Source organism: Mastigoproctus giganteus, chromosome 10 (assembly GCF_048544385.1).
Source record: "Mastigoproctus giganteus isolate SK-2022 chromosome 10, ASM4854438v1, whole genome shotgun sequence".
Taxonomy (NCBI): domain Eukaryota; kingdom Metazoa; phylum Arthropoda; class Arachnida; order Uropygi; family Thelyphonidae; genus Mastigoproctus; species Mastigoproctus giganteus.
Window position 1 is genome coordinate 34,895,687 of NC_143584.1, and position 13,257 is coordinate 34,908,943.

Here is a 13,257-nt window from a genome sequence, read left to right on the forward strand (position 1 = left end):
TTTTACATATCCATACCATATCTCACTATTAGGTCCTTTCATGTTATAATCGAAGTTAAAGAAGAAAAGCTACCACATTCAGGTACTTAATGACGTACATGAATAAGATTATCAAAAGCGAGTTACAATGTGTGACGATTTGGCTGAACAATTCAGAATGCGAATTTAATGGAACCTTTTTCAGTGATGAAGCATATTACCACACGTGTGTAAAGGTTAGTCGACATAGCTGTTCGTCAGCCATATTTCGGCTGACGAATAGTTGATTTTTATCAATGCGAAAGTGATTCACTTAAATGTTTGGCTGAATATGACAAAATCTAAGGTTTATGGTCCCTTTTTCTTTTTTTTTTGCCGCTACAATTACAGAGCCTATTTATCTGCATATACTTCAGCAACATCTAGGACCGAATCTCAACTCAGATAGAATTTCGAACACCGTTATATTTCAACAAGATGGGGCACCTTGTCATTATGCGAACATCGTTCGTGAGTACTTGAATGAACTATTTTCAAATCAGTAGGGTGGATGTGGTAGCAACAGCCCCTGGGTAACTCGAGCTTTCTACCTATTGCCCTTGAATTTATTTGCAAGGGGTTTTATCACATCAAATGTCTATCAAACAATGGTTACAGATCTGCAAGGTTTATAAGCTTTCTATTGTAGCGGCAGTTACAAAAAACGAATTCCAAGGTGCTTTACTAGGACGAATTCTGCTGCGGAAAGATTTGAGCTCAGCAGAGATACTGAGGGTGCTTATGTAGAATACTGCTTAAGTTTTACCACATTTATGATTCATATTACATTATTATTATTATTGAATTTTTCCCATTTTTGCTTCGTTTTCAATAAAATAGATAAAGACTTTATGGACACCTGTATTATAATCATGAGGGCATGCCTCTTTCAAATGCATAATTCAGAAATTTCATAAGGAGCGTAATCGTATTTGACAGCTAAACTCTCACAACGAGCTCTTGTGCAATTTACATGGCTTTGCAGTAATAAATGCCACTCTTCTAAAAGAGCAGGAGAAGGAGGTCAAAGCGCCCAATTCGATTACAGTAAGCGTCCCGGACCTGTTCAATCGGATTCCGATCCGAAGATCTGGCAGGTCACTCGGTCAGTAGATTATCTTCATTTTGAGGTAATCTGTCGACCAGCTGAGCCCTATGCAGAAGGGCATTATCGCCTGCCCATTAAATTAATAAAGAGCCTTGGTATCACTGAAAAGCTTCAAATAATCAAGGATCGCTTTCCTATACTTCTGGGCAGTCAATATGCCTCTCCAAAACGTATGGAGATCGATGCGGTTATTCATCACGATGTCTTCACAACCCATCAGACCACCCCCTTCTAGCATATATGAAAGAGATCTTTAAAGTGTTAATTTTTCCCTGATGTTAAGGGACGAGATCACGTTCATTACTCCCGTCTTCAAGATGAAACACATCGACAGTCACTTTTAAGGCTGAATCTCGACCCATTGGCCTTGCTGAGACGGTGTGTTGCTGCTCTGTGATCAGTTGCAGATTCAAAATTTGAATTGGTACCAGTGCAGATTCAAAATTCTTTGGTCTTTAGGATTACAACCACCACATTGTGCCTAAATGTTTTAATAATGAAATTATCAAAAATCAAATATTATTTTCAGATTTCTTTCGACTTTAAACAAGTTTTACCCATGACACTGGAAAATAATATATAATTGTTTCACACTAACGTAATATTTCATACTATTTTTTATAATTATATTTTAGCACGTTGGCTGCGATCGCAAAATTGGGTCAAAAATAATGGAAGATAAATGCCGAATATGTGGAGGAGATGATAGTACTTGTTACAAACAGCGTGGTTCTGTTAATGTGCCAATGGACAATAAAGTCAACTGTAAGTTAGTTTTAATTGTTATATGCGTCAATAAACATAATTTTGAATTAAAGATATTGTCCTTATTTTTTATAAAGATTATTAAAACCTGTTGTAGGTATATTACACTACACTACACCATTCACGTTGAAATCAAAAATCCTTAAGAACATAGCAACGCTATGCCTCAAAGTTCTCTCTCTCTCTCTCTGGTTTAGTCGGTCTCATGAGTAGACAGCAAGGTTTTCCCCCTGGAAAAATTCGGGTTTTTTGTTCAGCAATACAGACAAATCGACCAGAGAACACACGCAATTTATAGACGTATGACAAACGGCACGGAAGATGAATATTCGGGTAGCATAATGTTTTTTTTTTTTTTTTTATGGCCATGACTCGGAAATAAAGGCCCAGTCCAAATATGAAGATATGCTTATCCTATTTTTTGATTCACATCATTGTTCATTATGAATGTGTCTCACATGATAAAACACTGAACCAAGAATACTAGAAAGCAGTTCTGCAGCAATGCGAGTGCACGATGTTGTTCAGAGAAAACGGTCGGAAAAGCGAGCTTCAGAGAATTGGCCTTTGCGTCAGGGCAACGCCCCTGCACGCTAGTCGCGTTCCATTCAAGAATTTCTTGCGAACAACTCAATCACTGTGGCCTCTCATCTGATAATCTCAACTCAATCAAGTGGCCATACTCACTGGATATGGCTCCCTGTTTTCTTTTTCTTCTTTTGTTTATTTGAAAGTTCACACCTTGAAAGGTCAAAGATTTGCAACGACTGAGGAAATTATTCGGAACGCACACGGGAACTATTAGCAGTTCCAAAAGAAGCCTACCAGGAATGTTTCCAGAAGATTTGGGAATTCGGTGCATAAAGTGTTAAGGAGTCTATTTCAAAGGCAACCCGTCCGAATAACAAGTAAGGTCATCCTTTTCGAAATATTAGTTTTGTCCTCAGAATTCTTATTTTATTTTTTGGCCAGTGCAATAAGGCCGATGGCTAATACCAATGCTAACTTTTTTAATCACACCTGATGCTGTTGACGTATTTCTTTTATTCTTTAAAATTTTCTCTCTTCAAAAACTCTCATTATCTCTGTTCACATGCCGTACGGTTATTGTTTTACTTAGTTGCTTTATAAACTGGAGTAATGAAATCAGTTATGGGTGCAAAGATACATTGCTATATGGGGAAATTCTAATTCAATATGTTGCAAGAGCGCAGAAGTGGGAATCTACATTGTGATTTGGTTGAGGTACTTCAGGTTTGGAAATGGTTAAGGTATGTTAAATGCTGAGGTATCCTTTCTCTTAAGATACACTCAACTAGGTTTAAACTACGAAAGAATAATCGATAAATAGATTTTATAAACGAGTAATTAATAGCTTGTTTTATAAACGAGTAATTAGCAGAAACCTAGTAGGAACTTAAAAACCATGAAAATACTATAATGATTTCTATTTGTATTCCAGCCTACGCAGAAGTTGTGCGAATTCCCAAAGGTTCGGTTAATATCCTCATAAAAGAAAAAGAAAATTCACGAAATTTCTTAGGTAAGGACTGTAATATTCAGCTCGCTTTTTAATATACCAAAATTCCTAATCAACTGTAATTTAGAATTCACATTGGTTGGTAGCATCTATCAGTGCAATACGAGCACAGTATACATTTTACATTTTAATAGAGAATATCAATGGGTAAATTGAAATGCAGAAAATGTAACATAATGGAATTATTATCAGAATACTTAGAATGGTTTCGAATATTTATAATACTAGAATCGAATCATTATCTGATTATTGGAATTCTTTGTATACAGTAGTAGTAGTAGTAGTAGTGGCATGTGATGCAAGAAAGCAAGTGTATGAGCTTATGCAGCATCAGCCAAAAAAAAAAAAAAAAAAAAAAATCACACCATTCCCTCCAAATGCCTGTCCAGTTCCTCCTTAAATTTATTTAACCTGTCAACTTCCACAACGACAGATTGAAGTTTGTTCCAGCAATTAACCACCCGCTGGCTAAAGGCAAATTTCCGCACATCTATTCTACATCTGTCTTTTCTTAATTTGAATTTATGCCCCCTTAGGTTCGTAATCTGAACAAGTGGAAGGATCTCATCAGAATTCAGCGTGCTCAACCCATTCAAGGCCTTATATACCTCAATCAGATCACCGCGCAAGTGCCTAGTCTCCAGCCCCTGCAATTTGCAGAACTTAAGCCTCTCTTGATAAGAGGATCCCTTCATTCCCCTCACCAATCTTGTTGCCCTTCTCTGTACACGCTCAAGTAAATCTACATCCTTCCTAAAATGAGGCCTCCAGACCTGTACGCAGTACTCAAGGCGTGGCCTGACCATTGCCTTATACAGAGGGACAATTACCTCCTTCTCCCTACTAGCAAAATTCCTATATATCATTGACAAAACCCCATGACCTACTCTGGCAGCCTGTCTGCATTGCTCAGAAAACTTCATATCTGACTGCACAATTACTCCCAGGTCTTTTTCATTTTCTACCACATTAGTGTAGTACCACACAGTTGGTACGTTTCTCTGGGGTTACTTCTACCCATATGTAGTACTTTGCATTTGTCAAGGTTAAACTTCAGTTGCCACTTCTTAGCCCATCTGCCCAAATTATCTAGATCCTGTTGCAGTAGCACACTGCCATTACTGTCATTAACAACCCTGCCAACCTTTGTATCATCTGCAAACTTCGGCATTAAGCCTGATATACCATCATCAATATCATTGATAAATATACAAAACAACAGTGGACCTAACACCGAACCCTGTGGGACTCCACTAATAACATTAGTCCACGAAGAGCAGCACCCATTGATTACCACCCAGTAATTATAATTTAAAGTTCCTTATAATTTTTAGCAAATTAACGAAACACAATTTTACACGCCTATTTTTTGGGTAAATTAATTTTAATTTATAAGAACATGGAAGTGTACATATATCACTTAGGCACTTTACCAAATATAAAATCAGTAAACCTATTCTCAACTAGTCCAACGTTTTGAAACATCCTTTTGCTTAGTTTTCAAGATGTTGTTGTTGTTATTTTGTTTTTAGGAGCATTAACAACTAAGGCCATGTTGCTCCGGGGATATGCGGTGGTCATTCCCTGACCTTTCCGCATCCTCCGTATTTGGTGGTGACGGGCTCGAACCCCGGTCTAATCAAGAAGCGTGTGCTACGCACTTCTGCTGCTGCCCACCTGGCTACGGAGGCGCCGTTTTCAAGATGCGCATGATCACCATAGCCAGTAATGTAATTAACAGATTCACTAGTTGTAGTTAAAGATTGTTTAACTATTTAGTTGTCGCTTTTTTTTAGCTGACTTAAGATTAAGTAGTTCGATTTTAGATTTAGAAAAGTGTTATATGTACATAATATACGTGCTCTATGCAAGTGTATATAAGTAATATATGCACACGTTACAGTAAACTAAAATTAATTTACCAAAACCTTTATATTAAATATAACTACGTAACTAACTAACTTTGCCACACAGTTTAACACTTAAAATTTTCCCTATTTTAAAAGATTTTCCCGTATTATTTTTTTAATAAGTCAAAACTAATTTTTTATCAGCTCTTCAAACGTTGGATGGGAAGTATCATATCAATGGCAAGTGGATGATCAACTGGCCTACAACTCACGAGGTGGCTGGGACCAGATTCCATTATATGCGTCCAGCTCACGATCATCAGTTTCTAAGAGCTCTAGGTCCGCTTTTGGAGGATATCAAAGTGATGGTAATAATATTTATTTGAAGTACATATTAATCTCTAATGATTTACTGCAGCAATCATTTTTAGATTGTGATAGCACTCTCTTAATGCTGATTTAAATAGCGGACAGTCTATCTCGATAGTTATTAACAAGGAATATTGTACAGGTTATTTTCAATATTTAATTACACAAGGCAACAAGTATTTTTCATTGGAAAAAAAATGTATATAAATATATAACATAAAGTTCCTATCACTAAAAGCCTAAGCAAGAATGCGACAATAAAATTCAACAGAATCCGAAATAAAACAAAACATAATTCACAGAATAAAAGACAATACAATTCAACAATAAAATTAAGTAGGTTTAATGGAGTATGAGAGATGCTTCTAACATCAGCAGTTTCAGAAAGACCCTGGTAAAAGGTTTGTAACTGATGCTCATTTATTAAAATTATTTATCAAGTGTTACAACACTATATTTCTTGATGGATATCACAGGCGAAAAAAAAAACGTCTCATTTAAATACATGGATAGTGTATAAGTTTATAATTTTAATATTAATCGTATAATTTTATTTATTCGCAGATATTGCTCCAGGAACCGAATAAGGGAATCCAGTATGAATTTAACGTGCCGATATTGGAAACGGAAGATATTGTAACCACGGGCTTCAGATGGGTCCATGATAGTTGGTCAAATTGCTCAGTTCCCTGTGGTAAAGGTTTGTACTATCTTAATTCTTTCATCGTGTTCAATTAGCTCTTCAGCAGTGTCACACTGGAAAATACAGCTGGTTTCTAATAAGCATTTTGAATGAGAAATTTTTATGGGCTGTAAAAATCATTCAGAATCGGTCTCAGGCGAGGTAGCATGGTTTTCCTCCTGGAAATTTGGGTTTTTCGTCCAGCAAACAGAAAATGGAGCACAGAATACATGCAATTTATAGACAGTATACACAGAGCAATATAGCCTTAGTCGCTGATGTTCCTAAAACCCCATTATAACAACAATCCGTTCCAAGCAGCTCGACAGAAAAAAAAACACGAAAATTTCGCATTTTCGTGTTTTTTTCGCCCTCAATCAACTATCGCCCTCCATCGTCTAATCCCATTATGATGGGATGAGACGATGGAGGACGATAGTTGATGGTTGTTCAATAGGAACAAAATTTATCACTCTCTCTCTCTCTCTCTCTCTCTCTCTCTCTCTCTCTCTCAAATATAGCTCTTAGAGCAGATATATTTAAGAAAACAAAAATCTTGTATTTTATGATTTTAGGTGTGTCCAAGGCAAAGGTTGTCTGTGTACGAGAAGATGACAAGACTCACGTACGCAACAGTTACTGCCGATGGTTGCCAAAACCTGCACATATGACCAGAGTGTGCAACTTGGGACCGTGCTTGCCTGCGTAAGTGGTCTGTTACAAATGTTAAAAATTGCATGTACCTTGAGCTACGTTTACGTCTAAATACGACTGCCAGAACTTGAATCGGCACAAAACACGCAACGTACATAAATGTATGAACCTGTTAAGGTTACAAATACAAACCTCTGATTAAAACAAAAATATTCAAGAGATAATGACAATGGACAAAGAAAGTTTCCCGTTTTGAAGTGCATGCAGGCCTACATTACTTTTAGTGAAATCGCATAAAGGAAAACGTAGAAATGGCGAATATAAATACAGTATCAGCCTCCCCAATTACCCGGAATCTATGGATAATAAGAAGTGCTGCTTGCAAGAGTTTTCCGATTGCATGAGCATTAAATAAAATAAATACATATAATTTTATTGTAAGCAAACGTTATGAGTACAACAGCACTTAACATGCCGTGGAGGATAAGCAGGCTGTAGGTGTCAACAACATAAAATGGAATGCTGTGATGTGAAGTTAAACTTCTTTTTCACGCAAATGCGTACATTTTGCTTTTTGTGTCTTAATTTTAAAATAACACTTCTTTTCTTATCGATGAAAACTTATCAGCGTTACACTTTTATATCATAAACTGTTAAAGAGCGACGTCCAACTGCTTCACGAGTATATTACGATATATTCCTTTTTATAGTCTACGAATATCCAGTTAGTTTTAAGGCTAAAACAACAAGTCTAGTTTTTCACGAACTTTTTGATTTTTTTACGGATATCATAGGGAATGGTACGCACAAAAATTCATATATAAAAACATTTGCTCAAGTAACCAATATTTTAATAGCAGCGGTCAAGCAAGAAGAGCAGACTTCAGTCTATTCCTCTACTGATATAAAGTAAACAGTAAATACAGTATTTTCAACTTCCAAAAAACAAAAAAAAAAAAGAGTGTAATTCAAGTTAGTTTTTTTTTTTTTAATACAACTTGTTGTCTTATTAAATTTAAATGCGAAGTCCAAGGGCGTCCCACACATGTTCGATCAGATTAATTCTGATGATCATGCTAGCCACAGCAGTCGTTGGATATCTTCAGTTTCAAGATGTTGGCGTTGTCGTCCATAAAAATAAAATCTGGGCCAACCGCACCCCTAAAAAGTCGCACATAATGTTCGAGGATCTGTTCTCGATACCTCTGCACAGTTACGGTACCCTATCAAAAACATGAAGAGGGATGCAGCCATTGATCATTATTCCGCTCACACAAGAACAACGCCTCCACTGTAAGTGTCCCATTCTCTGATGTTGGAGGGATGGTAGCGCATTCTTCGTTGTCTCCAGATGAAATAATGTCCAGTTCAGAGAACGGAACTGTACCCCATCTGTCAGGTCTCCAAGTTACATGATCATGGCACCAGTTTCGAAGAGCTCCGCGGTGGTTTGGGGTTAACGGGATACAAACCACTGCTTTCCCTGCGAAGAGTCCACTTGATTTGAGCCATCTCAAAACAGAGCGGTTAGAAATGCTTAACCTCAAGCTGCAACCTCAAGAGGCAGTTGATGCCGGTCATGATAGGATTCCGTCTTGCTGTTAGAGCTAGATAGCGGTCTGTTCTTGATGACATAACCCTCCTGCGACCTTGGCCAGCTCTTCTTGTAATGGTTTTTGTAATGGTTCCCCATGAAACTGCTTCCATAGTGGGAAGACGACACTGCGTGACACATTAAGCCAGCGTGTCACCTCCGCCTGCGACTGCCCGGCTTCAAGTCCAACGGCCCGCCATATCAAACAACCATCTAAACCAAGATGACTTGCCATATTGAGTACTGAGATATGGCTAGCCCACTGAGAAAGCCAAAAACCGGGAATGAAATGATGTGGTCGCAACTCGTGTTTTTAGAGGCATGGCTAATATGCATAATGTGCGGCTCTGTAAGATCGCTTTCTATTGGATACTAGGAATTTGCATGCCAGGATGCCTATTATATCAAATATTCGCCTTCGGCAACTGTTCACAATAAAATATTCATGAAAAACATATCTTGTTCTGTTAATTTTGTTGAGCAGTGTAATATAATTTTTCAAAGGTGTCGGTTTCATAAGCTTTCTGGGTGGATGGATGGATGCCGGATAGCTGAGCTTTTACTGCAAATACAAATATTTTCAAGTCAAAGTTCATAAAAACAAGCAAATTTATTCACAATCCAGCAAACATGCAATGGTATTAGATACAAATATCATGAATATTATTAAAAAGAAAATTTTATGAAAATGGTTAGAATTTAAAATAAAATTGAAAACAGAGAGTTCATATCAATTAGTAAACGAATAACATGTTAATGTGATTTAGTGAACTTTTACAGTAAATATATATTTGCACTTTTGTACCACGATTGCTGGAAACACATACGAAGCGAAACATAAACGTGGGTTTTGTTCTGTAAAACAATTGTTAAATTTATAAACTACTTCTCGTGGACTTGGTAAAATCACCATATTCAACCCGTATCTAGAAATATTAACGCGGGCAGCAGCATCTCATACTATTTGTATGAGCTAAAATATTGTGACTTATCAATCCGACATGCAAAATCGTATACAAGTTCTGACACATGTATCCAGGTGTAAACGTAGTTTCAGAATTAATATATTGTGCACATTATTCGTAATTATAATTAATTGTAATTTCATATTAATGGAAATGTAGTAGTTGCAGGTTCTTGGAGAAAATTCCCGAATTATTCATCTATGAGTGTAGTATTTTAAGGTATGAAACTAATTAGTCTTCATAGGATTGATATTTTTGTTCCCAAAAATTCGTTCAGGAATCTGACTCTTAGTGGGCTAAAGTAACCATTATTTTATTTTTTTTTAAATCTATTCTTAACCTATTAAATTCGATCAAGAGTAACCAAAGGTATTTATCCTCTCAATGTTTACATTATTATTCATATGCCATTATATTTTGTTCAAATTTGTAAGTAGTTGCATATTATTGATTATGGTACATTCTTATTTATGTTAATTCTTATTTCGTATTCTGCATTCAGGTCAACTAGTGTTTAAGCACATTACAGTGCTTATTCCAAATAAATAAATAAATAAATGCCCACAGCCTAGGTTCCAGACTAACAGCATAGGAATCTGGTATGTTTACCATGCACTGCCACCTGTTGAAATTCGGAAAGGCGGATCCTGGTGGTTGAGTGGCCCAACGTCAAAACACTTTAGCCACTGTTTCAGCAAGACGAGAGGTCCTGGGAATACTCACCCAGGATCAACTGGTTGGTGGATTCGCCTGAATGCAGAATACGAAATAATAAGGTAGGACGCCAGCTCTACCCAAGTGCTTGGGTAGAGCTGGCGTCCTTTTGGGCTCAGTGGTGGAACGACAGTCAGAACACTGAATCAAATAAAAATTCATATGAACCTTCATAATGTAAATACTTCTCCTGGGATTCCTATAAGGTCCTTTCTAGAAAATCATGCCAATGACGCTGACAATATCAACTCAGCAGAGAGACCTAGAACTGAAGACATAATATCACGTCCAACACACAGATGCCTGATAGCAAATTCCACTGGTGGAAAGTCCACTGGTAAAATGTCACTCTTTTTCATACAGAAGGGACATCAAGCTCACCAAAACAAGTTCAACAGTTTCGTTCTGGCGACATCCTCTTTGAGACCAGAAACGGTAAACTCAGAACAGCAACTCGGAGCCACATCCATTGGGGGAAATATCGAGTGTAGTAAAACGCTAGAAGATGCCAAATTCATTCCGATACGTGATCACGTAATGGAATCTTCTCAAAGTGGTTGAGGAGTATATCTGTTCCGAAATAAAAATCCAAGGAGTGATAGTTACAAAACGAATATTCGTATGTAGGGATAGGAACCTACTCCCCACTAGACGACCACATCATTCCTATTTTTAACTCCTAATTCGATCCAAGATAGCTAGCTATCTTAACTGCCCAGTATGTTCATACGTATCAAATCCTTTAAGGTCCTTTAAGTGCCAGAAATATGGACACTTACAATTGGCTTGTCACAGTGCCCTTGCATGCAGCCGGTGTTATGCCAAGTACCGTGAAATCAGAGTCTGTTCAGCTCCAAACCCGACACGTATTTACTGGAAAGGAGAACACCCTGCATACTCTCGAGCATGAAGAAGTGGACGGAAGAAAAAGAAATTCTGAGACTTAAGACAGAACTGAACATATACCAGGAAGCAAGAAAAGCAGCGAAACCAGTAAATAGCACCTGAACGAGCACCGTATTTAGCAGTACGTTAGCTTCAACCATGGTGAGACAATAACCGTAAATGACTCTTTTAATGATATAGTCATTTCTGTTTGCGTCCCAATGGAACACTTCTTTGCAGCTCGTTCAAAATATATTGGCTTAGTAGAAAGATCAGTGGTAGAAAGCGTAAGGGATGGCATATAGAAGATGCTTTCTCCCACATTTAGAAGGGAGAAGTTATTATCAGTGAGCATTACATTGTCTGCCACTGATCTTTCTAACCAGTCAATATACACTGAGTGATCACTGCATTATGACCACCTACCTAATGCTTCGTAGGTCCTCCTTTTGCCCTCAATATAGCAGCTATCCGTCGTGGCATTGATTCAACAAGATGTCGGAAGCGTTCGGGAGGTATGGCCAACCAAGCTGTGTAATGCGGTCGGCAATGCAGGTATGGAGGTGATTGGTGTATCGAGACGCCTGATATACCTTTCCATAGTGTCCCACAAGTGCTCTATGGGATTAATATCGGGGGAAGTTCGGAGGCCAATCGATATGTAAGGTGTAAAGTGTATTTAGGGTCATATGGCACCAGGGGTTTTCCCCATCTCCGCGTTGTTTACATTGTGATGGGTTTGCCAGTTTCCTGGAAATGCCAGAGATTTAAAAGTGTGTGGATATTGTTCATGTGTAGTGTCGTGTACCGTTGTTCATCTGGTCATTTAGCCGCTAGACCCCTACTGAGGCCCAACGTTGCCCAACTTTCGCCCCGTGGAGGCAGACCAGGTACACCAGTATTATAATTATTTACTCTGGCAGGTTCTGCCACCTAATTTCCTGAGATTCCAGTGGTTAGGACCTAAAAAAAAAAAAAAAAAAAAAAAAAAAAAGTGCACATATACATACATACAAAGCATATACATACACATCAATTGGTATAGGTTAGTTCGCGTGGTGAAGGCGCCAGAATGAGAAGCCGAGAGTTTTGGGCGAAATTTATTTTGATGGTTAACTTTGGATTGTGTGGGACTTTCGCTTGCGTATAGTTAGAGTGGGGGGGAGGGAGACTGAAGATTGGGGGGATATAGTCAGAAATAAGGAGCCGATAGGGAAGGTAGCTCCAGCTTGCAGTGGGGCATGCCCATGCTCCACCAGAAAAAAGAGAAGGATGGTGGGGGTTGCAGGAGACCGCAAGCGTCTCCCTCCCCCACTGGGGAAGGGGAGTAATAGTGGGCCAGACAAGGGAGCTGACCCAGATCGCCAATAGGGCGTGAACGCTTGTGGTTGCGAAGTGATCGTCTATCATTAGTGGCCTACCATCCAGGGCTAATGGATGTTCAGGCTTTCTTGTCAGATCCCTACAACGACTGTGCAGGTTCTTATTCATCTTTTGGTGAGAGTCGCTCATGGGACTGAGTCCCGTCCGTGTGTCAGTTGAGAAAGATTTTCATCAGGGTTGAAGGTTCAATCAAGTCCATTTGGTGTCTGTGCAGCGCGACAGCTGCTTGGTCGTTAGTCTTTATAGATTGGACAACGCCCCAGCTGTGGGTTAAAAAAGTCATATGTTTGTGGGATGTGTTCTTGTCATAGTGGCGGTCTTTACATGTTTATTTCTGTGCTTTGGCCCCAACCTGGGTGTGTAGAGTCATTTGCACGTTATAGGTTGGACTTGTCTTTGGTAGTCGTGGTTTCTCCGTGGGCCCTATGGCCTGTCCCGGAGTGAAAGTCGGGATGTTTGGATTCAGTCACAATAGGGAAATAGGGATTCTGGTGTGCTGGTTATTCCGCAGGTACAAGCAGTGAACTATGTTGGTTCTGGTTGCTCAGGGTTTGCCGTCTGGTGTAGAGGCTCTGGGCAAATTTAGAGAATAGCTTGTAATTTGCTTCATTCTCCAGTAGATAATGCTCCTGGTTTTTGGGGTTGAATTGTATCTGTGTGATCAGGTATCCACGTAGATCTTCATAGTGCTCACATTCATGCATTATGTGGTCCCATGTCTCCAGGGAGC

General features: G+C 38.6%; 1 protein-coding gene across 1 annotated transcript in view; it reads left to right on the top strand.

The window, feature by feature from the left end:
* LOC150078967 (A disintegrin and metalloproteinase with thrombospondin motifs 6-like) overlaps window positions 1-10,063 on the top strand; it is an 87,161-nt gene extending 77,098 nt beyond the window's left edge. Inside the window, exons 15-20 of the mRNA XM_090382904.1 lie at window positions 1,762-1,891; window positions 3,354-3,434; window positions 5,486-5,649; window positions 6,215-6,350; window positions 6,908-7,037; window positions 10,048-10,063. Coding sequence (XP_090239030.1) covers window positions 1,762-1,891; window positions 3,354-3,434; window positions 5,486-5,649; window positions 6,215-6,350; window positions 6,908-7,037; window positions 10,048-10,063 — 657 coding nt within the window. The remainder of the gene's footprint in view (window positions 1-1,761; window positions 1,892-3,353; window positions 3,435-5,485; window positions 5,650-6,214; window positions 6,351-6,907; window positions 7,038-10,047) is intronic.
* Window positions 10,064-13,257: the final 3,194 nt, after the last annotated feature.